Source organism: Glandiceps talaboti, chromosome 2, assembly GCF_964340395.1.
Source record: "Glandiceps talaboti chromosome 2, keGlaTala1.1, whole genome shotgun sequence".
NCBI classification, from domain to species: domain Eukaryota; kingdom Metazoa; phylum Hemichordata; class Enteropneusta; family Spengelidae; genus Glandiceps; species Glandiceps talaboti.
Genome location: NC_135550.1, coordinates 25,591,137 through 25,617,157, shown reverse-complemented (window position 1 = coordinate 25,617,157; position 26,021 = coordinate 25,591,137). Strand labels below are relative to the sequence as shown.

At 32.8% G+C, this 26,021-nt stretch overlaps 1 protein-coding gene across 1 annotated transcript in view; it reads left to right on the top strand.

Annotated features, from left to right (window-relative positions):
- Nucleotides 1-5,018: 5,018 nt before the first annotated feature.
- LOC144445979 (1-phosphatidylinositol 4,5-bisphosphate phosphodiesterase beta-1-like) overlaps nt 5,019-26,021 on the top strand; it is an 84,391-nt gene continuing 63,388 nt past the window's right edge. Inside the window, exons 1-2 of the mRNA XM_078135638.1 lie at nt 5,019-5,123; nt 17,120-17,197. Coding sequence (XP_077991764.1) covers nt 5,019-5,123; nt 17,120-17,197 — 183 coding nt within the window. The remainder of the gene's footprint in view (nt 5,124-17,119; nt 17,198-26,021) is intronic.

The window sequence follows — 26,021 nt, the reverse complement described above, 5'->3', positions numbered from 1 at the left end:
GATATATTTCCAGTCGTGAAACAGAGTCACCTGCTAGATCATTATTTATCTTTGGGGATGACGTACTTGGACTTATATCCCAAAATGTGTTGATCTTTGATGAGCAATAATTGTCTCCCCTTAAGTTATACCTCCATGATCTAGCCACGACAAATTTGTCCTTTGTTGTTGTTGTTGTTGTTGTTGTTGTTGTTGCTGTTGTTGTTGTTGTTGTTGTTGTTGTTGTTGTTGTTGTTGTTGGTGTTGTTGTTGTTGTTGTTGTTGTTGTCGTCGTCGTCGTCGTCGTCGTCGTCGTTGTCGTCGTCATTGTTTTTTCTGTAAAAGTTTCTGGTTTTGTAAGTAGTGTTATTTAATTTGAACAACTACAGTCACCACAGTTTGATATGCAATTGACACTTTTGAAATCGAGTGGCGAGGCTCGATTAGTTTTCTCAAAATCTCACCCACAACTTTAAATCATTTTCTTCCTTTTTTATATCAATGTTTACTTCTTATTTGTATGTTATTTTGTATGTTAATTAATTTCAATTTCAACAAAACAAAGTTCCAATAATTTTTATCTCACTTTTCCTTGTGTACAGTGTGTTTTTATCACTTTCCTTCGATTTCCATACAGTGTTTTTGTCTCCTTTCCTTCTCCTTTGCCTCCAGCTATTCCAAACCCGACATGCCCATTAAGTTGTGTTTAGGGAAATCTTCTCTTCTGTTTTCTCGCTGACCTCTTCAGTGGTTATTTGAGTAAATCTCATTTTTTTTCTTTGTCATCTATATCTGAAGGTACTCTCCCCTTAGACATTCTCCTTTCAATTTCGCTGTGCCTACAGTCCTTATTGTACTACACTCACTCCACAACGTCTGTAGCATTCTTTTAATTTTTTCATTAATATCATTCAATTTAGAACATCCGATCAACTGAAACAAACAGAAAACCTCGCTGAAGTATAATTATGGTTAACATATTAACCATTTTCTACTCTACTCAGTTTGTGTTAACACAAATGTCAGAATTCTGGCATTCTTAGAACTGTTGATTGCATAGTAAGGAGTTCTTGTACATTTTCTATTCGTGTTTTTTTAAATACGTATAATAAATTACAACGTTGGATCATTTATAAGTTATATCCTAATACCAGGTTTAGTTCAGTCAAATACAAGTGATGTATACATCGATTTAGTAGAACACTGTGAGTACATTTTAAAATGTATAAACAAATACATATGTGGCAGATACTGAGGTAAGTATTTTTCAATAATTAGACAACATGTTAACTATGCAAGCTCCAAATTTAATGTAGTTTCATATAATTATTTTTTTCAATTAAGGGGTATACCATGTTTATACCTATAGCTCAGAATTTTGCAACAACGTGTGCAAGACTAACAAATTATGGTTGTACCCTTACGTTAGGCACTCAGTTTAAATGATACCCTCTCCCTCATACTCTTTCCAACATTACGTCTTGATCTTCCTTCCCAATGTTTGATATTTGAGATGATAAATGATTATTTTCTAGTACCCTAGCACGCCATCATTGCATCATCGTTGCCATGCAAATGACCCTCCTTTATGATATCAATTTCTGTCGTTCCGCCTTCTGATCTGACAGGAGATAGTTTTATTGGTATATGGCTATTCCAGGCTGATGCGTTTTGTATAATTTCTCACACAACGAATGACATTTATCATTGCATACTAAAGTACATTGTATATACATATGTAGGTAGGTAGGTGGATAGAGAGGTAGGTAGGTAGGTAGGTAGGTAAGTACTAGGTGGGTAGGTAGGTAGGTAGGTAGGTAGGTAGGTAGGTAGGTATTGAGAATGACGGAGGAAAGCAGTGAAATCAGACATAATTGCAGCCTTCACATGTGATAGAGCTCATTAAAACTAGAGCTCATTAAGGCTTATTGTATATAGAACATAATAAATGATAGTGGGGTTTCTTTATCTAGTGTCTCGAAATTTATCGCATTTAATGCCAATAATAATAATATTATCCAAGCTATTTTAAATGGACAGTGTAGGAGGAAATATCAAATCAGTGACAAAAGAGTCTACCTATACGCCATGTTCTAATGAGGTGTTCATGATCTTATTGTCCGAGTCATAGTACACAATGAATTACACGTTGTTATACGTTAGAGGCTGTCAAACGTTTTCAACTGACCTCGTTCCAAGTATAAAAGAAGACAAATGTAAAATTACTTTTAATATCTAACTTGTTATGGACGATTATCGATTCTTAACGTATAATTTCAGAGTCAGGTTTACGATGTAAACTGACGCAGTGTGCCAACCAATAAAGCCAGCTCGACAGTGTACAGAATAAAATATCGTTGTGGGAGCAAAGTAGTCTAGAGGCTATCTGTGGCTTCCAATGACGGTCTTCTCATCTCTAGCTCAGTGAGGCCCTCAAATGATATTTCAAATTCAAACGAATGTTGCCATATCAGGATGCTACGTATACATTTTAAAAATCAGTTGGGTGATTTACTTATTTGCACGAGCAACTTTTGACTCATGATTTCTTGAGAATCGAAGCCACAGATGGCATCGGAGCAAAGTGGCACACACAGCATAATAGAAGTGGTCGAGTATATGATAAGATGCTTTATAGGGGGGATTTTGGTCTCCACAAATAGGAAATGATGACAGAAAGTAACATGGATATGGTACATGTAAGGTTTACCTGATTGTGGAATATACACTGAAGCGGTACATGTAAAGCTTACCTGTTTGTGGCATTATACACTACAGTATGACATGTAACAAAAATGCACTGAATAAAATACAACTTCTTCATACCAATTGTACATATTTTTTTTACATGTTCTTGTGGCTTACCAGTGATGCATTTACATGCAGCCAAACCATACCGGTTCAACAATTTCATTTAGAACTAATTTTATATAAGGACAACACATTGATTAAAACACAAATGGCAAGTTAAAAGTACTGTCTTCGTTGATCAATATTTACCATATGATGACTTCGAAAACTTAAAAGAAAATGAAAGATAGGTCTAACCCTAACCCTACACAACCAGCCATTTTTTAAAAATATGACATACTAAATACTGCACACGGGTGCGTGCATATTTGGAAATATAGATGAGAGAAGGATGCCCCCCCCCCCTGTAGAAATGTTTTGAAAAATTAACATGGTCGTTCATTTCATGCCATCAAAATGACAAGTACACATATTTTCAAAGGTTACCACAAATACTTTATATGGTACTCTCTAAGATGACCCCCACTTACTAGTAAAGGGGTGTTTTTTCAAAGTGACCCCCCCCCCCCACTTATTAAGTGGTGTTTTTCAGAATGACCCTCACAAAAACACTGTCCCCTAAGTAAGTAGGCAGGTAGGTAGGTGAGTGGGTAGGATAGAGTTGACGCATGGAGGTTGAGTAAGGTACACTGTAGGTAAGTATGGTAGGTGGGATTGTAGCCTGGAATCCAGTCTTTGTGGGGATTTTGGTCAATCCCTATACAGCTGGATCCAAGGTTAGTGGGATGGTTTGGACGGAGTAGTGTTGCATATGGTAAGGGTGGGTAGGTATATATGTAGATAGCATAGCGTTGGTAGCTATATGTAGGTATGTAATAAATGTAGATAGCGTAGCATGGGTAGCAGGATGGGTGGGTGGGTGGGTTGGATGGGATGATGTAGGGTATATTTTGAACAGGTAGGGAGGATGTATTGATTAACGGGTGGTGAAACAGATTGATTGTATCGCGGACGTGATACTCGCGGGATATGGAATACAATATATCCTGATGTGATAAAATATAATTATGGTGAATCTTTTATATACATTTACCACTGTAAGGTTGATAACACATGAGACTCCATATGATAAAATAAATTATGTCAGTTGGTTTGTTTCATTTATAACATACACATATTGCCTATCTCCCAATTTATTCAATAACAGTACAAACATAGACTTGGCATTTTCCTTGGTAATCCACAACAACCCAGGGCAGACTATTATACATACGTGCAAACAGTGTAAACAGGACGTGTCTTGAGTTTGGGACTACCAATTATGAGCGAAGAATGTTAATACAATGTTAAACCGATATGAAATCCAAACTTATGACAAAGGAGACATTTAGAAATCAAGGGCATTATATTATCAAGAACGTTAACGTGCAAGTCTTTAGATTTCTTCATTTCTGTTGTAGATTTGTTTTCATAGTCTCACAGATCTGCTAATGTTATTCTACTTGGCACATGCTTATAGAATATTCAAAATAAAACCTGTTGCTGATTTAAGAGTCCAAAAATTACATTTATATTTGAATCATGTTAATGAACGTTTGACAGATTGTTTCTCCAAATGGCAGGGGATTCTATATGTTGTAATAATAGCGAGTCGTAAATGAAGTTATTTAAGTTAAGTAAAAGACACTGAGAAATTATGAATATTTAACTTAATTGATAAACGTGTAGGAGAATGAAAAATTCGCGTATAAGAATCAAATAAAAAGCGACCTGTATAATTAAGGAGCCCGTGAGATGAAGATAGGTCTGTGAACCATTTCAAAGCTAGCAAACTGCTGTGTTTTCTATAATGATCCACGTGTGTTTGCGATTTCATTACTTCGCCTTACTTCTGAGACGTAGTGGAGGGATTTATAAACATATAATTTTCCAAAGAAACAAATTATTAGGTAATACGAATGTATACCCCACTCCAAGATAATACAGGTGGTTATTTTGCGTCCCAACTACCCCTACAGCTGGAATGGACTCGTCTTCCTTTAGTCGCATCAACTGACGCCTGTTGTGCATCTTCGTAGTATCTGTAGCTCCCGTACAATACCAATATCATCACGTGTATCTCAGCAACTTCGATTCTTTTCTCACTCTTACTCTTATCACATTGTTTACACAACAATTCATCACACTGGTTTTTCGAACGGTTGTCCTGAAAGTTGATTTATTCATGTTTTAGATACGCTTTAATTTCTGCTAATCTATCAAAAATCAAGGAACCCCTTCTGTGTGTTATGGCGAGTGGGAACACCGCCGGCTTCCGTCGCGTCTGTCAACTTAAACCCATCGACGTGAAAGAAACGTTCATCAAGGGAAGCAAGTTTATAAAGTGGGACGATGTAAGTAAATAGAAATGGTATTTTATTTAAAGTTATCTTTACACTTTTATTACTATCAGCGCTGTGAGAATATAGGATTTAGAATGGTTCACACATTATGCATCGATAAAACATCGTTCCGTAACCCGAGTTCATCACTTACTTCAGTATTTGAGAACTACAACATCAACACTTTAACGTGACTTACCAAAATAGATTTTTTCTGGTTTGAGCCGTGCTATTATATGGTCTACTTTGTAGTATTTTGGAAAGTATTGACGAAGACAAGATATGTTTCTTTATCACGCTGTTTTGATCTGTGCATGGATGTATTAGTGATCTGTGTAACATCAACGGATATATCGTCCTTTTATTATATCAGCTCTACACCTTCGATTAAAGACAGCGGGTTTCCAATCACATCAAAGCGCACATATATACCTCATGTGGTTGTAAAACGTGCAACAACCTGCTAACAAATTATCACTAAGTCGTCCGTGTTTACAAAATGCCAAAAAATATAAATAGTTTAAATACGAATAATTTCTCTGGTTTCGACAAGCGTTTTATCACATTATAAGCTATATTTTCTCCACAACCATTCAATCGGAATCAGTGAACAGAACGGTACAGACTTGGCTGTTTATGCAACACTCACGAAAATACGACGTCGGTATTTTTGTTGATACTGAATGAATAGTTTTAAAGATACCAGGAGGTTAGGATACATTTTAAAGGTCAATGTAGATCAAGGGGTGGGGTGGGGATGGGGGGTTAAAGGCCTGTGTAGTATCTACAAACATATACAAATGTCCACGAGATGATGAAAGTACTAGTTTGTGTGAGGAGTTTGACTACCATGACATTTGAAACATGTATCTGTTATTTATATCATATGCTTAGCTGGGTGTGGCTTCTACTGCCTAAAGCACAGGTTTCCATAGCAACAGTTCATTACTGTTGTGGTTGTTGGGGACAGTTTTTGTGGATAAAAACAGACTATCAAAACAACTACCTGTCAAGAAGAAAGAAAATATATACATGTATCAATAGAAGACAGTGATTGATATATTGTTGTATTTATTGAATATTCATAGTAGTGCTGCAGATGAGAAAGGAAAAAAACAACAACCTCCCACACATCAGTCACGTAGTTGTGTATTAAGGTGTACTGATTGTGAGATACAACTGATAGGGTTTTTTGACTATTTAGTACGGCAGTACTTTCACACTTATACAAACAACAGCATTGAAGATAGTGAACTGACCATTACAGACAAACAGGAAAGCCTGCCTATGCCCAGGGCAGTAGAGGTTTTCATTTGACACACCCATGACTGATCAGTCTGGATATGTATATTGCTATAGCAGAATGGAAAGAGAATATTGCATGCTAAAATTCAACATTTTATCTCTAAATAATTGTCTCCTGGGACTGTACATGCAGATCTATACTTTGTGATTTTCCTCTAGAGAACAAATTATGCAAAACAATATAAGACTTCTGTCCAAACTAAAAATTGTTGTCATGATAAAGGAGGTTATTTTAAGACTTACTAGCTTTATAATATTCAGTGTTAAAGTTCAGATATCAATGGATTATTGGTTTTATAATAATTATTGGAATACCACATTTATTCTTAAGCGTTATAATTATAATTATAATTTATGGTATAACAAAATATCTATCTTTTCCTATTTGACCTCCTTCTACAGTATGAAAAATGCAATTTTGGAAATTTGAGGACATTTGTGTATGCGAGGAATATAGTGATGAAACTAACCTACCAAAAACAAATGAAATATTGTAATCTGTACTAGAGGTGTTTGTGTATATATGTGTGAAACTGAACATCTGGTGTACTGTGAACTATGATAATATATAAATGTATTAAGACAGTGTTAGTTCAATAAGCCAGCCCATGACCTTGTTATAGAGGTGATATCTATTTTTAACCCAGGTTTGGATTTGGACTTTATGAACCCAATAGTGTCTATATAAGTGATAAAATGGATTAAAGTGAGAATTTTTGTCACTGGAAAACAAACAGCTTTGTATTGATCTGGTCATGATATCCAAAATCAAAAACCAAAACAAACAAAACAAAAACAACTTGACTTACCATGTTGGCAAACCTGACACTGAAATACTACAATATATGTAATATTCACCACACACACACACACACACACACACACACACACACACACACACACACACACACACACACACACAAGCCAGGTTGTACACATATAAGCAGAAAACACAAAGATTTTTTTTTACATCAAAACATCAAAACAAAATATTTTGATGTCATTGGCTCTGCAGTATTCAAAATATTCTACATCACGACATGAATACATCCTGTACATTAATGCAATACCATAGACACAAGAAGGCACAAAATTTGGTTTCTGGGGATCAACGGCATACAAAAAGTGGAGAGGATTTGTCATATTAAGAACACAAAGTTTTATACTATGATATAATTCAGTATATGAATGGTAAGATTGATATTTAGCAACAAAAATTTCTACTCACAGTCAAAAGATTTCTTGGAAACAAATCCCCAAATTTTTGCTAACATTTAATCAGCATCATCAGGGGCAGACTACAGTGTGAAATGAAAGAATACATCATGAAAGTTGTCTAATGAGGTTAAATTTCACAATTTGTGATGTATCTATGTTACAACATTTGACTGCGGGCATATCATACTGTATGCAGATGAATAAATAAAAAAGTGATGCACATCACAAAATTATAAAGTTTCCTTCTAACTATTCCAAGACTCCCTAGTCTGCTGCTTGTTTTCTACACTGACCTTTGACCTAACAAATAGCTGGTCATATAGCCTTGGGTCGTTCATACCAAATACTTGGAGATAATAAGGCAATTATTAAATAATGATTCAATTTTAGTAATGAGCTTAATGTCCTTGGACAATCCCAATTGTGTCAAATTTTAGTTTACTATCAGTGATAAAGGGTTCTGAAAGAGTACGATATTGTGTAAAATAATATTATAATATTGGAAAATGTTATACTTGTTGAAGATTGCTGATTTTGAAACAACAAGTCTTTCAAATCTAATCTACCTTGTTGCCATGGTAACCAACAATTTCCCTTTTCACCAATATGATAAAAAGATTACCTAATACCTGGAGTAATTAGCATCAGATTTTCCCTCAAAACTATTGCATGAACATAATTTGTACCAATGTCTTTGAAAATTTAAATTAAAAGAGGCAAGTTTTGAGTTTATAAGTACCAAGTCATGGAAGATTGTAAGATGTGGCTTGTATTAAGACACCATCCTGTTTACTGAATAATTCATAGTATAGTCATACCTGGCTATGGGTGTGATGATACATTTATATCTTGCTTACCAGCTACTGTATCATCTGACAACATGTGATAAATATTTGATTTTTGATATGTTAAATATGGTCGTTGAGCCTAAGAGAAGGGAGGTATATATAGCAGAATCATCCAATATTTAGAATGCTGAACAAATTCTACTGTCAACAACATTTTCAAAAGAGATGGATGTGCACATATACTGATTTATCAAAAGTTGCATGCTTTTGTACTTGTACTACACACTATTATAGTTTTCTTTTAGGGTTGAACTTTTCTAATCAAACCCTGATCCAGAATTGGTAAAACAATAAAGATCATTGCATTAACAGGTCAAATGTCTGTTTGTAAGTAATCCTAAATTTTTCAAGGAATGTACAGTTGTTGTTTTGATAACAAAATTACCCCAGTTACAGTTAAATATACATAAAATGTGTAAATAGTATAATTATCAGAAATGGGTTTTCCTTGAATTTGTTTTAATATTGAAATGTCTGAACTTTGACAAGCAAATTTTGAAATGAAGTTGTTATATATTTTTACCAAAGTATTTGACCATTTTATACAAAAATGTGCAATAGAATAAACAAACAAACAAATAGCATTTTCTTTGGTTATATATGTGAAGTAATTTGTGCTATGATTAGATTTAAGCTTTTCACATATTTCAATTTGATAAATTGCACATGCTCCAATAATTTATTAGACTCAATATCAAAGAAGACTGACAATTTTTCATGTCACTGCTTGAAAGTGTCAAACTCTATCACACCACTGTTGCACTTTAAGCTTAAAGTTGGAATGTCACCAATTTGTTGAAAAATAAGTCAATATTATTTAAATTAAAATTTGAAGAAACTAGAATATGACAGCTCAGATCAACCAATCCCTGTTGTACAGCTTAGTCACTTCAATCGTAGATGATTTGAACTGAATTGTCTCACCCCCAAAGCTCTATCCAAAATCATTCAACAGTGAAGTGCTGAAATGGTTTGTTTGTAGTCACGCTATCTTGGATACTTAGTTTATTGTGTTCATTATCTCACATGTTTGGTTTATTGTGGTCACTTCCAAGGTTATTTTAAGTGTTCATTCATTATCTTGCATATTTTGTTGATAGTGTTCATTATCTTGGATATTTTTTGTTTATAGTGTTCATTATCTTGGATATTTTGTTTATAGTGTTCATTATCTTGGACATTTTGCTTATTGTGTTCATTATCTTGCATATTTTGTTTATAGTGTTCACTGTCTAGGATATTTTGTTTGTTGTGTTCATTATCTAGGATATTTTGTTTATTGTGTTCATTATCTTGCATATTTTGTTTATAGTGTTCATTATCTTGCATATTTTGTTTATAGTGTTCACTGTCTAGGATATTTTGTTTATTGTGTTCATTATCTTGGACATTTTGCTTATTGTGTTCATTATCTTGCATATTTTGTTTATAGTGTTCACTGTCTAGGATATTTTGTTTATTGTGTTCATTATGTAGGATATTTTGTTTATTGTGTTCATTATCTAGGATATTTTGTTTATTGTGTACATTATCTAGGATATTTTGTTTATTGTGTTCATTATCTTGGATATTTTGTTTGTTGTGTTCATTATCTAGGATATTTTGTTTAAAGTGTTCATTATCTTGCATATTTTGTTTATAGTGTTCATTATCTTGCATATTTTGTTTATAGTGTTCATTATCTTGCATATTTTGTTTATTGTGTTCATTATCTACGATATTTTGTTTATTGTGTTCACTATCTAGGATATTTTGTTTATTGTGTTCATTATCTTGCATATTTTGTTTATTGTGTTCATTATCTTGGTTATTTTGTTTATTGTGTTCATTATCTTGGTTATTTTGTTTATTGTGTTCATTATCTAGGATATTTTGTTTATTATTTCATTATCTTGGATAGTTTGTTTATTGTGTTCACTATCTAGGATATTTTGTTTATTGTGTTCATTATCTAGGATATTTTGTTTGTTGTGTTCACTATCTAGGATATTTTGTTTATTGTGTTCACTATCTAGGATATTTTGTTTATTGTGTTCATTATCTTGGATATTTTGTTTATTGTGTTCACTGTCTAGGATATTTTGTTTATTGTGTTCACTATCTAGGATATTTTGTTTATTGTGTTCATTATCTAGGATATTTTGTTTATTGTGTTCATTATCTTGGATATTTTGTTTATTGTGTTCAATATCTAGGATATTTTGTTTATTGTGTTCATTATCTAGGATATTTTGTTTATTGTGTTCACTATCTAGGATATTTTGTTTATTGTGTTCATTATCTTGGATATTTTGTTTATTGTGTTCAGTATCTAGGATATTTTGTTTATTGTGTTCATTTTCAAGGATATTTTGTTTATTGTGTTCATTATCTAGGATATTTTGTTTATTGTGTTCACTATCTAGGATATTTTGTTTTGTTGTGTTCATTATCTTGGATATTTTGTTTATTGTGTTCATTATCTAGGATATTTTGTTTATTGTGTTCATTATCTAGGATATTCTGTTTGTAGGACGTGTTCACTAGCGTAAAGGAAATTTTATTCAAAGTGTTGACTACCTTGGATATTCCGTTGATAGCATACTTTATTGTAAGTATTCACTATCAATGATATATTGTTTCAGAATAATCCAATAGAGTCATTTTAACTTTGATTGGGGAAGTAGATTTCAAAGGCATATAATCCATACATATATAACACCTATATAACAGATCTTTGCATCATTGATGATATAACTTACAACAAGTTAACTATTCAATACATGTTGGTCAAATGATTGATATTTAAAGCAAGAACTTTGGTTTCTTGGGGTGCAGAGTGGAGATTTTTTTTCACAAGGCCCATAATAGAATTTGCCTTCTTCACTGTGTTGTCGATATGAAAATTCCATGATAAAGTGCGAGAAAGCTCTATGCCAAGGTATGGGTTTGAATCAACAGGTGTTAATTTCTGGTTACATGATAACATGTAATTGAAAGTCTTTTGATTTGCATCTTGGACTGGTCATTCTGATAACTGAGCATTTGGATGGATTAAATTGCATTAGCCATTGTCTTTGCCAACTTTCGAGTCGATGTAAGTCATACTGGAGAATTTTATGTTCATTTTGGCTATGATTAGTGTGATATATCAAACACTCATCTGCAAATAGACAACTTTTGGAATTGATCGACTGTGGCAGGTTATTAATGTATAGCAGAAATAGGAGAGGGCCCATAACAGTGCATTGTGGGACACCTGAGATCACGTTTTCAGCCATGGATTTAGCATCATCTACAACAACTGTTTGCTTACGACAGGTAAGAAATGATTTGGATTCCTCGGTTGGTATAAAAAATAAGGTTTGTCAACTGTTTCCAAGAGTTGTGATTCACAGGAACGTTTTTGTCGAAATCCATGTCATAACTAAATGAAATATATTAATAAAAAATAAACTTATCATCTTGATGTGCTTGAGGCTGTGAATACAGTTGGAACTTAGAATGACAATTATCAGGGAAAGGAAATCCAATTCTATAAGTCACACAAAATACTCTCTGAGTTGAAAATAAGCCCCTTCCTTGATAAAATAATCTTCCAAGTTGTCAAATAAGTCCATCGAAAACATCTCTGATTTCAAGTAAGTCAAATAACATACTTATCAAGTTGCATATAAGTGCCTTCAGTAGTATATAGAACACTCTACTGATTGCAAATTAGTCTTTTCCCATTGCAAATAATTTTGTGAATAAAAAAAAAACAGAAATAAAATCCTCTTGAAATCACCAATAAAAAAGAGTACCAATAGGAAATAAAACACTTTCCCAATTATTAACAAACCATTTTCCCAATAATGAGATTCTAGCAGCTGTTCATCAAAGATCTGTGATACTTGCGGCATGGCATCAATTTTAAAATTGTCTCTACCATATTGGGTAAAAATTAATAAATTATGGTTTGAGCATAGTATAACCTTTTCATTTTTTTTTTGTAGGGCTTAGGGAGTTGATGACAGTTGTACTTCTATTTCAAATTCTGATTTTGCCATTTTCATAATACTTACACTTGGAAGGTAAAACTATATATGACTTTTTCTTTTCTTGAAGATGGGAAAGCAGGCCATTGTTTATGAAACATACTGATTACAATATTCAACATGTATTCAAAAAATGTCTGATTCTGATTGGCTAATTAAAGAACAACACACTGATTGTAATAAACATTGTTATTCATAATAAGTGATCAAGTAATTAAAGAAGAAATAATTCAACATGTCCAAATCATGTCAATAAATGGTATCCACAATAAAATAATTTGGCAACCATGGACTAGTTGCCATTGCATAATATTTATTCCAAATTGCAGCATTTTGTGCAGCGTAAACTAACTATTCTTCAAAATAACATACTTTTAGAAGCCTTAATTAATGATCACTGAGTTAATGTTCAGTATTGTTCACTATTATTCAAAAACTCAAACCAGAAAATTTCCAGGCTAATTTTACAAATGCCACACAGTAGTTTCTCAAAGTGGAAATGGAAGCAATTATCCTTGAAAACATACTCTAATGCTTTTAGCTAGAAAAAAAGAAGCTTAGAATCTTGCATGGTGTATTAAAATATAAACATACAAATAAAATCTTGACATTTTGAAGGCTTCACTGGTATTATGAGAATAGGGAATTTACTAAATCTGATCCTGCAGTTATAGAAATCCTTCCCTTCCAAGTACGGGATGATTTTGTAAATACAGATGGCGGATGCTGTATAAGTATATCCATTGAGACTGACCTTTGGTGTAGAAAATTATTATAAGAGGAAATAGAGAATATGTAATTAAAACAATATGACTAAAATGAACAATTATAGAGGCACAAGCTGAGTTTATAACCTGTTTTAATACTCAAGTGAAAATACTTACAAGAAACTTTTGATTATCAAACTATTCTAGTTGCATGTTAATGTCAATGCTTGCTTTCTATAACATTACAATTTGTGTTCTGTCATTGTTAGAACTGTTGAATGCATAGTAGGGAGATCCTGTACATTTTTGATACATATAATAAATTACATCATCGGATCATTTATAAGTTATCCTAATACCAGGTTTGAGTTCAGTTAATTGTAAGTGACGGCTGAGTGTACTTCAGTAAGTAGAATACTGTGAGTACCTCTTGTTATGCAGAAAAAAACTCAGCTTGTGTCCCTTTAAAGTAAAAGGGATATTTTTGAAATGATGAATTATTTCATTCAAATGAAAAGTGGATGAAAGAGGAATTACAACCTGTTTAAGATGATGTGAAGCAATACATTATATTTTGACAGTTATGAATGATAGCAAATATGTAACCTTTGATCACAATCTAAGACATTATAGGGCCATCATATTTGTATTCAAAGTATCAAATACTTTCATCTAAAAAGTCACCTAAGGGTAGTTATATAGTAAATAGGCATCTATTGAGGATTTCACTTTGACATTGGAAAAAATTGAATGTTCATTGTGACAGATTTACTTTATAACTGTTTGTTAAATAATAGGTACCAACTTGGTTTATGATGTACTTGACAAAATTATAATACATGTTATTAAACCTAAAAATTGAAAATGTATGAAGAATAATATAAAATAATATCAAAAGTACAAAGATTATAACTAATACAGACATACAAGGTATAATGATATGACTTCATGTATTCTATAATAATAATTTTTAATAATAATTTATTTCTTATAAAAGAGCGCACTACACTGCGTCTCAGTGCGCTTTCCATAACAATACACTATAACTTTCTTTGTATTTGTTATTATCAGTTCATACATATTTTTAGTGATGTACCGTATCACATATAATACAATCATTTTCTTATGTATTTGATATAGCAGTTGATAAAGACAAACAGTCTGTATGATGGTTAGTGGTTTGGAAGATGAATAGACAGCTTGGATGTTTACTGATGGGTTAGAAAATGATACAAATTATATCATGTCGCCATTGCTGACATTTAGTTTTTGTACAATTTTTTTTTGTATTATGGTTCTAATGTAAGACATCGAACTAAACAGTTCAGTTTAAAAAAAAGTGAGAAAAACTGATTTATTCACTTTAATACAATATGCAATATTGCTATAATTATGTGACACAGTAGTCATTGTTTTGAGGTATTGTTCACACTGTGGCCAAAATTTGTAGTATTTGTTGTCCAAGTGTGCCAGTAAAACCAAATTATATTTATTTATTTATTAATCTTTCATATACAGACACCATTTCAGTGCATTAGCACTGTTCTCCCAATGGAACCTGTTGCAAGATTGCGTACACAGAAAAAAAAGAAAACAAAAGGGGAAAATAAGGGACAAACCAGAACAAAAAGTTACAGACGCACAATGTACTTTAAAAGATATCCACCCACATTACCAGACTACATTCTTAAGATGTCTTTTAAATATCGATGAGTTCAGAGCTGATCTAATGGATAGAGGTAGATTGTTCCATAGAACAGCACCACTATGGTGAAATGCCCGTTTCCCATATTCAGTTTTAACTGTAGGGATGTATATGTTACCTTTACTGGCCTGTCGTGTATTATGAAGATGAATTTGGTTGGAAAGATTGAACATTTCAGTGAGGGAACTAGTGAGGTAACTAGGTGCACTACCTGTTATGGATTTGTAGACGAGTGTTGGCAGTTGGCGCTTCCATCTAATTTGAGGGCTGACCCAACCCAAGTTTTCATATACCCAACCCATACTAGTATCACGGGGAGCTTCGAGGAGCAGTCGACCAGATCGTTTATGGAGGAGCTCAAGTGTCTTCAAATACTTTTGATTTGTATTACACAATACATTCACAGCATAATCGAAATGGGGAAGGACTAAGGTATTGAACATCATCTTCCTAAGTCCCAACGGCAAAACGTGTCTGATTCTCGACAGTAGACCAAGTTTTAGAGAAATTTTAGCAGAAATTTTGGAAATATGTGTTGAAATTTTCAATTTTTAATCCAGCCAAACCCCTACGTATTTGAAATCAAATATTTGCTCTATTAGGTCTCCCTGTATTCGAATTTGCAAAACTGAATTTAATTTTAGTCTTTGAGAAGTACCGAAAAGCATGGTCTTGGTTTTACTTGTATTCAGTATGAGAAAGGATGTAATAAAAAAAAAATATGAATAAAAACATCAAAGACCACATAGTTGAAAATATTACAATAAAACTGTACTTGTCAGAGAAATGTAACTTTGATCACTTATTGGTACAACATAACAAAGACTTGAGGAAAAAAATATTGGGTAAAATAATGTACCTCCACAGATGAATTTGTAGTTTAATCACAAATAATTTGCTTTACTGGACAAACTATTGTTTTAATTTATATTTACTCCCTAACAATAGTCTTTCAAGTGCTGCACTGAGTTATTTGTCTGTAAAAATCTTTTTAATTTCCAATATACCCATTTTGATATTTGCTCTCTATGAGCCATTAATAACATGAACACCAGAAATAAATGTACTTCTTCGCCATATGCAATGCTTCAAAGAAAGCTGACGATAAGAAGATCAAAGAAAACATGTCCATATACAGTGTGTGTGTGACTTTTTGAGAGAAAAGCCTTTGAGAGACCCTGGGGCAAATTGATGGCAGTCTATTGCCAGTGTAGTGTCTGTCGATTCCAGCTGATAAGCTGTTAAACCGTTCTTCAAGCAAAGCCTGTCTGTCTGAAAAATAAAGGTTTTGTTAAATTTTACATGTAAGAATGAAAGGGCAAACACAACAAGTCTTCAAAATCATTCGCTGACAAATGACAAAAATTAAATCCTTGTAAAATTATTTCTATGAAATAAAGAAGTCTCGTATTTCTCGTATAATTTTGCAAGGATTAAATAAAATTACACATGAAATCTTATAGCATTTTCTGTAAAACTAAAAGGAAGCACAAAAAGAATGATTGTCAATGAGTTGTAATTTATTTACAATGACATGATGCAGTTTTCATATTTTTGCCTTTACATTGTTGAATATGACTGAATGGAAGTGACATCTGTTAATAATCTAGAAAACGTCTAGTTCCACATGAGTGCTTTTGATAGGTACATCTCAAAAAGAGAAGACAATTATCATTTAGATTGAAAGAGTTTACAAGGATATAACAATTACATAAATATCAGATTCTGTGCTGATCAATAAAGTGCTTCTTCACAGTTTATTTGTGAAAGTGTATATTTGAAAGTGACAATGTAAGATTATACTATGTACAATTCAACAGTGTTTGAAGTGGTGAAAACCCAGACTACATTTCTGGTCAATTTATCTATGTTCATTGAGTGGAAAATGTGAGTTTAATAACAAAGTGATTTCTTCTATATTAGAATAGGTGCAATATTTATTCAGTCCACACTCTTGTTTTCCTTTCAGCTCATTTAAATTTATATTGAACACAATGTACAATACTATCAGGAGCAGTAATTGCCTTCTTGAAAAAGTGACAAAATAATCAGCTTGAACAAATATAGAGAATATATTAACCCTGTGTTTACTTAGTTTATTAAACACATACACCTTGTGACTGTGACATCCTCCTACTAGCTGTTTGAATTTCTGTCTCTTCTGTTCTATCAATAATTGACTAATGCAAGCTTTTTTTCTTCCCCCTAGGATTCAACTGTTGGAACACCAGTCACTCTTAGAGTTGATCCCAAGGGTTACTACCTGTATTGGAGGAATCAAAACAAGGTTAGAACTCTAAACATTATCACTGCTATATTATACACGTCTGGTTTGGTCAATAATCAGTAAAATGAAATAAATTGATATAAAATTGTATCATTTGATGGGTTTTTAGTTCCCCCGAAGCCCGGGGACTATTAGAATGTGTTCTGTCTGTTCATCTGTCTGTCCATGTGTCTGGCCATGTGTGTGCCAATCTGTCATTAATATGTCATTTCTCAGACATGCAATATCCAATTTCATTCAAACCTTGCTCAAAGATGATATATCATATGGGACATACGTAAATCACTTTGTTTAACGATATATGCAATTTCACTGAATGACAGCCATATTTGTAGTTTAAAAATAAATTTTCACTGCATAACTAAAAAACTATACAACATAGAGACTGTCAAATAGTTCTATGAAAGCCATGACCCAGTCAGCAATATCCTGATCTATGCATCAAAATCTAACTATATTATTCAAATAGTGGCTCAAAATGAATCTCCTTAGGGGAAATAATACATTTTCATCTATGAATTCATAATAATAACTATTTTATATACATGTAATTATACATGCATGCATGTGTGATAGACCTTTGTAAACCTCACATGTGGGTCAGATATTTTACTCCAAATATAGCATAAATATTAGTAGAATCATAATATTGTATTTAAATTATTATATTAAATGTACCTCACATTTATTTGACGCCAGGCAACACTCAATTGTGCTAAGTATATGGTGAATGCTTATATTTGCACTTTAGAAATATTGAATTTTCGTCACTTCTCACACTTAGTATCAAATTATACACAATTATGGAATCACAAAACTGAATGATCTACATAGCTATTGTTAGATCAATGCATATAATGACAATGACAAATTGTCAAAATTGACATTTTGTTGAGTGACATCCGATACCACATGTAAGCCTGGTTGATCACAAGTGAACAAAAAATATGGGTTTTATGCTATTCAATATCACAACAATATGTATCACTGGTTCTGAAGTGCTTACTTGCCAATCAAAGTGTGTAATTTATGAATTAATATATGATATGCACATTTCTGAATATGGGACTGGAAAGCACCACAGAATCTGCAGTGACATAGAATGAAACTTCTGTTACAAACCTGTTTCATAATACATTGTACTCTGGTCTTTTACTTCAAGTGTGACAATATGTAGGTTGAGGCTAGTATGGAGCTTATCTTAGGTTGAGACATTTGAGTTGTAAACTTTTGAAAGAGTGCATTTATAATTTGATTGCATAGAAATCACAAAATACACAGGTTCACAACTTTACATTATTTATAAGCATTTTCCATGTCTTTGTCCCAGTTCAGCTTTTGTATTAAGATGAACTACAAGAATCAAGTCATCTTTTTTGCATTCAAAATTCATTATTTTTGTTCTTTTTAGTCCTCTAGCATCCAGTGTATTGGCATATCATTCCTCAAATTTGTCATATTTCAATAAATTATAGAATTGATTATATGTGTTGTTTATATTCTCCAAATGTTTACTTTTGATTTTTTTAAAATAAAAAAACATTATAACCCAGAACTCATTTGTATATAGTGTTGACACTTCTTTTCCTCACAATTTATAATCAGTCAGCAACTTAAAATGTGTGAACAGCTCACTGAATCACTTGAAACAAGTAAAATTTGATTGAGTTGAAAGATCTACAGACTGTAGTCAAAATGTAAGTGTATTATGTAAGCTAAATGCTTTCAATAAATTTTATTAAGAAGCAATGTCATATGGGTATGAATTGTCATTACTGAAAGTTCAAGTGGTCTGGAGGCTGAATCAAATGGATTATTTCTGAAATAAGACAACCATAAAATGATTTTAAGGTTATTAAGGCAAAAACAAATTACATGTATCTGATAATGTCTTCAGAAAAAAAGGTAGGTATAGGATTGGTAATTTTCTGGAAACTACATCAACAGAAGACTTAGTTGTCAGTTGATACAATGCTCTATTCTATGATTATTTATTTTAACAAAAGAGAACATTTTCTTTGAAAATTAAAATTAAAAAAATTCTTTTACCAAAACTACCTAGAAATTTGATGCAAAAATGACATGTCCCCTCCCTTCGAAAAAATACCATTATTGCATATTACTAATTTATTGTGCCAATAACAGTTTATTTGTGTTTCAAGGCGACTAATTACTAATTTAATATCACTAATTTATTAGTACATAGTCAATTCGGTGCTTGTGCAAGTAATTGTTGCTCCAGTTATGTAAGTGTTGAGACTTAATTGCTCTAGACTGCAGATAGTAAAGAGAGCCAATCAATTTTGACACAGATAAATTCAAGTGTATATGTCATGTATGTAGTTGGGTAAATGTGTTCACTGATGTCTTTGGGTTTTACATTTCACAATGTTCTGCACATGACCTACTTGATAGCGCAGTGACATAATCACTACAAGACATAAACAATGGCATTTGTAAGATGAAGTTGTCGTTACATAGTGACAGAAATAAAGAGTATATTGTGCTGTACTAAAAGTATATGTAGTTTAATATATTATCCTAAAACAAGTGTTTTGTTTGTTTTCCAGTGCAATTATGTATGCATAGACCCTACCAGAATCAGTATGGACATGATGAAAACACCACATACACATGTTCGAGATGACACTATGTGAAAACTTTCTACTAATCAAACTAGAAACAACTGTTTATGCCATAATGCGTCAGAATAGAAACCCAATGTCTATTTCCAAGTATTATTTTGAGTTCCTTCCTAGGTCATTGGGGTAAAAATAAACAACACTGTCCAGAGAATTGAGCCAATAATCACTACTAAAAGTAACAATTTCTCTGGAAAATCACAAATCAAAAAAAATTATTCCTTGTGATATATTAACTTGTTTTATGATAGTTGCATAATTCAATTACTTGCACTTAAAAAGAAACCGAAAACTGTATTAGAGCTGTTTAATGCTGTTTACAAAATATGAACTACAATCCGGCGAACTATGCAGTAGCATAGGAAACAATTATCTCAAACTTGAAATCTTTGACTATATAAGCAATGACTGAGTGTGACATGTTTAATTTGTGCTTATTTTTGTAGGGCTCTAGGAGTGAGATGAAACTTGCCAAAGTAACACACAACAAAACAAGCTATACTATGATTATTAGTGATGATTCTAGGGTTTCTAGGTAACAAACTAACCAATGAAAATAACCAAAGGCGATGTGATCAATGTTATGATATGTAATTTAGATACTGAAATGTTGTATTAAGGTCAAAGACTACAAATTTACTTCAAAGTAAATAAGGTAATAAGTTGTGCTACAATGCCAGTGGCACTATCTTTCTGTGTACATGTATCTTTGACATTTATAATTTTGCAAAAATTATACTATATACCTCCTCAATAAATTGTTTCCTCTGTAGAAAGAGGGTTTAAACTTTAGAACAGTATATCTTTCTTACCTCAAGACATACAGTGATTAAGTTTTACATGCAGCAGTTAAAATATTTAGTTACATTGGGGAAATTTGTACAGAAATGAAAGAATCAAGACTTCCAGAAGATAATATGACTTCCATTAAAATTATATTTACAATGACAGATTGGATGCAGATTGATAGATTCTAACATGTTTCTTATTCATACTTTTATCACTACAATGACAAGCATTTGTTAATAACTTTTTCTCTCGGTAATATTAACTTCAAGTATAATTCATTAGTTTCCTACTTTTCTCTTAATTTCTAGTATTTCAATTTCCATTTAGGATATTTTATAAATATGTGGAAATCAGCTGCAGGAACTTGACACTAAGATATATTTAAAATGTTGATCTCTATGACAATCGATACGACATAAAAGAGATAGATTGTATCCTGTTTTTAATTACTCTGCTGAGCTGCAGTGAATCACTTGATTAGCCAGCCAGGCTTTCTTGTTAGTATGTCTGGTATGGCTGTAGTAGCTGCAGTGAATCACTTGATCACTCGATAAGCCAGCCAGGCTCTCTTGTTAAGCATGACTATTGTACATATTTGCATTGTATAAACAAAAATCCCAGATTATTAGTGACATTTAGAAGTGTGTTCAAATCCCCCGTGGGGGGGGGGGGGGAGGGGGTACTCCCACCTATTGGGTATACGTATACGTGCCGCCCTTTGGGGTAGGGTTTTTCGCTGACTTTGGTCTAACATGGCTACTGTCTTTTGAGAGCTAATGAGTCTAAAATGGGGTCCACATTTCACAGTTTTTTATTTTGTTTGGTCTAAAATGGGGTCCTGGAAGGAGCTCCTTAATAAATTCTCAACGAGTTCAGGATTTTCCCCTGCTAATTCACAGGTTGAGATAGTATGCACACCCCCTGAAACGCTTGGTCCTGGATATAATGCATTGTTACGTTAACTGTGCATGCGCAAAATTGCATCCGTCATTCAACCATGCTTTCAACATTGGTCTAAAATGGGGTCTTCTAAAAAGTTGAACGGTCTAAAACGGTGTATTGGTGGTTTTGGGTCAAACTTGGTCTTAAATGGGGTCTGGGGTTGCCAGCATTCGCCACACACCCCTACAGGACTTGGCCAGTACAGTAACACTTGTTTATATCATGTTACACAAGTGGATCAAGTTACACATTTTGGCAGAAAATCCTGGATTTATTTGGTATGTGTCTTATGCCATGATAAACAAATGACAAACTTTGACAGAGATTAAATTGAGAAGTTTTCATATTCAAGTAACTCTTGCTATGTACAATAACATTCATTCTATCATGTGTAAGCAGCAAATTGTTTATGTTTTGACAGAAAATATGGAATCATTTTGTATTACACCATGAAAATGCATGTTTCTGTCATGGATGCAGCTGCAAATATGAATCAAAACATGTACAAAGGTCATGTTTTCCCCAATTTGTCAATTTGTCATTATGTCAGAAAATTCTCATTATTGAAATACGATAACCATATTATTACAAGCCCCTTATTATTAAAAGGTAATGTATTATCCTTTTGTGAACAATATCTGTCGTTAAAGATTACAAGACTTGGTGGATACCCGACGAGAGCTTTGGTAAAGCTAATTAAATTTTGGTGCAATAGGAAATTAAACCAATTAATTTAGACTGAACTCTTGCACAGATAAGCTTTCATCATACTATTACAAGTCGTGTTCAGATTAACACAATGAATTTAGCAAATTAGAATATTACTTCAATCAGGTAATAAATAACTATCTATATAGCTTATTTTATCTAGCCATAAATCTTTTGGTGTATTATCTACTAGATATATCATTTACTGTGATTAAGAAAAATACAATCAATTCGTCTTGGAATTAATCTTATGGAAAAAAAGCTTTTTAATGGTAGTATTCTATTAGCTTTCATGTTCAAAGCTGCCAATAGAAATGAGAACTTTTTGTAATGGGATTGGTCTTGAATGTGACACATAATCCCAGGGTAGGAAACATCCTAAAGGCCTGCGAGTAAACATTGCCAGTACCATTACTTGTTAAATATCTACATTGCGCCATCTCTCATTCATATTTGCTAATTTGTCAACAAACAATCCTGCAACTGAAGCTTTCTTACCAACAGAAAGAGTTTGTAAATTACTTTGCTATTGGAGATCTGAATAATAATACAATTTTGAAAATCAATAGTCCAATGTTAATGACTTTATGTCCTCAATACTTGCTAACAAAATCAAGTGGGCTCGAAGCAACAGTGAATTTGGTTTGGTTTCCAACTTTTTTGATTGGAACAGCTATGCTAAACAAGAACCTCTTGAAAATTGATATTTCAGTAGCATTTCTGTAAGCGGTATCACAACGTCATGCAACCAATAACTTGAAGCAGTTTTAATGGTTAGCTGACGGCCATTTCATATTTTGTTTAATTGAAATAGATCTTTAGACTACCATATATAATTTTTTTTAAAGTTAATAAGAAAGTGTTAGAGGCTATGGTAATGTTCTGCTTACATTTTGATTTAATAGTGAGATTCAATTATTAAGAAAATTAGTAATGGTTGATTTGGCTTCCATGTTTACAAATTGTTTTCTTTTCATTGTTTTCTTTTAATAAATCACTTAGATGTAATAGATATTCTTGATAGTTTATCATAGTGTTTCAGGGTACATTCTTAATATTTTGCTGCTATAGTTTAATAAGGGAATTACAACCTTATTAGAAACATTAAATATGTAATGTAACAGTGAATATAAAAGGTTTCTACTTTTCTTCATTCAGTGAACACACGTGGAGGCAACATAGTTATATGTTTAACTTTATACACCCCTGCCCACACTATACATGAGACTTATGTTTATACACCCCTGCCCACACTATATACGACACTTATGTTTATACACTCCTGCCTACACTATATATGACACTTATGTTTATACACCCCTGCCCACACTATATATGACACTTATCTTTATACACCCCTGCCCACACTATATATGACACTTATCTTTATACACCCCTGCCCACACTATATATGACACCTAGTTAAAACACTCCTGCCCACACTATATATGACACTTATCTTTATACACCCCTGCCCACACTATATATGACACCTAGTTAAAACACTCCTGCCCACACTATATATGACACTTATCTTTATACACTCCTGCCCACACTATATACGACACTTATGTTTATACACTCCTGCCCACACTATATATGACACCTAGTTAAAACACTCCTTCCCACACTATATATGACACTTATCTTTATACACCCCTGCCCACACTATATATGACACCTAGTTAAAACACTCCTGCCCACACTATATATGACACTTATCTTTATACACTCCTGCCCACACTATACATGACACTTATGTTTATACACTCCTGCCTACACTATATATGACACTTATGTTTATACACTCCTGCCCACACTATACATGACACTTATGTTTATACACTCCTGCCCACACTATATATGACACTTATGTTTATACACTCCTGCCCACACTATACATGACACTTATCTTTATACACTCCTGCCCACACTATATATGACACTTATGTTTATACACTCCTGCCCACACTATACATGACACTTATGTTTATACACTCCTGCCCACACTATATACGACACTTATGTTTATACACTCCTGCCCACACTATACATGACACTTATGTTTATACACTCCTGCCCACACTATATACGACACTTATGTTTATACACTCCTGCCTACACTATATATGACACTTATGTTTATACACTCCTGCCCACACTATATATGACACCTAGTTAAAACACTCCTGCCCACACTATACATGACACTTATCTTTATGGTCATGTAGTTATCCAGTGAGTACAAATACATTGTTGTTGGCATGTAAACAAAACTGTTGCAAGAAATAACAGATTTGTTTGGCCATCTGATAATTTAAAGACTATATTCCAATGGTTACCACATGCCAAAAAAAGTCAATTGTATCGTAAAAATCAATCATAGGATTTGAAGTTGTAATTATTATCAAAAAGTATGTAGTGCCGACATATATCAATTTACTATAGTTTGCGTGACAAACCTGCTAGAATTCTTACCTAAATTGTATACCTACCATGATTTACCTCTCATGCTGGCCATACCGCACTGATTTCAGATCTATCAGTTGCTTGATTTAGACAAAAAAAAATTATTTTTTTTCATTCCACCTATAAATTATTTGCTTCAGCATTGAATGTATTATTCATAATTGATTTTATTATGTAAAATACACGTAGTGTGTGGTTTCTCTTGCCTTTCACATATTGATGGAACTCAACATAATGCCCATGTTTCTGAATAATCATGTTTTTAAAAGTCAAACGTGAAATCAAGCTAAACACTCACTGGTTCTAGCATCATCTTTATGAGGAATGAGTGATAACTCAATATATGATATTAATAATGCTTAAATGATCTCTTGGATATTAAAATCATGTATCAAAAATTCTTTCATGTTATTCAAGATATTTTAGATGCCGATCTTCACATACAGAATGCTTTCAAAAGCAGATTTGAGTAGGTTTGGAGGAGACTGATCTGTAATTCTAAATTGCATATATGCAATTAAGAAGGAAAGCAGTCCCTTGGATTCAAATATAAAAGCTGATTAATGCATCAATAATGTGTATTAATTCTTTTGCCTTATGAAAATATTATGATTAAAATGATGTCCACTTGTGTTATATGGGAAGATGACTATGCATCATATTCTTCTCTGTGCATGCTGCTTTTTTGCCCAAAGGGATCATCAATTAATAAAGCTGGCTCATTTCAAGCGTAGGAAGTGTTAAAACTTTTGTTTGGCATGGCAGGTATCAATTTCATTTTGTTCTCTGAGTATGAAGGGAAGACATGAATATGGCATTTTGTGCCTGTCAGTCAAATGAAAACATGCATCTCATCAATCTCTATGTGTGTATTATAAAATAAATGTCTAACTTGTTAAAGCTGCACTGAGAGTAACTGAGGATTATTTTTCCAATCAGAAACAAACAATGCATTCACTGAAATTTGTTTAAAATACCAAAAATTAGACATGTACATGGAAATAATAATAATATAATAATAATAATAATAATAATATATACTTTATTATCCAATACAATGGAAATTTGCCTTCGGCACCAGGCTACAATGACAATAACGACAAAAACAACTTACAGAAACAGCAGAGCAAAAAGACGGAACACACACAAATTGAATATAAACTGTCCAAGACTGACTAAAAGTCTCGACTGAAAGGTGTTGGAGCCCTGCTCCTTGTCAGTGATTTCGGCATATTTGCGTTTAAAACAGCGACAGCAGATGGGACAAACAACTT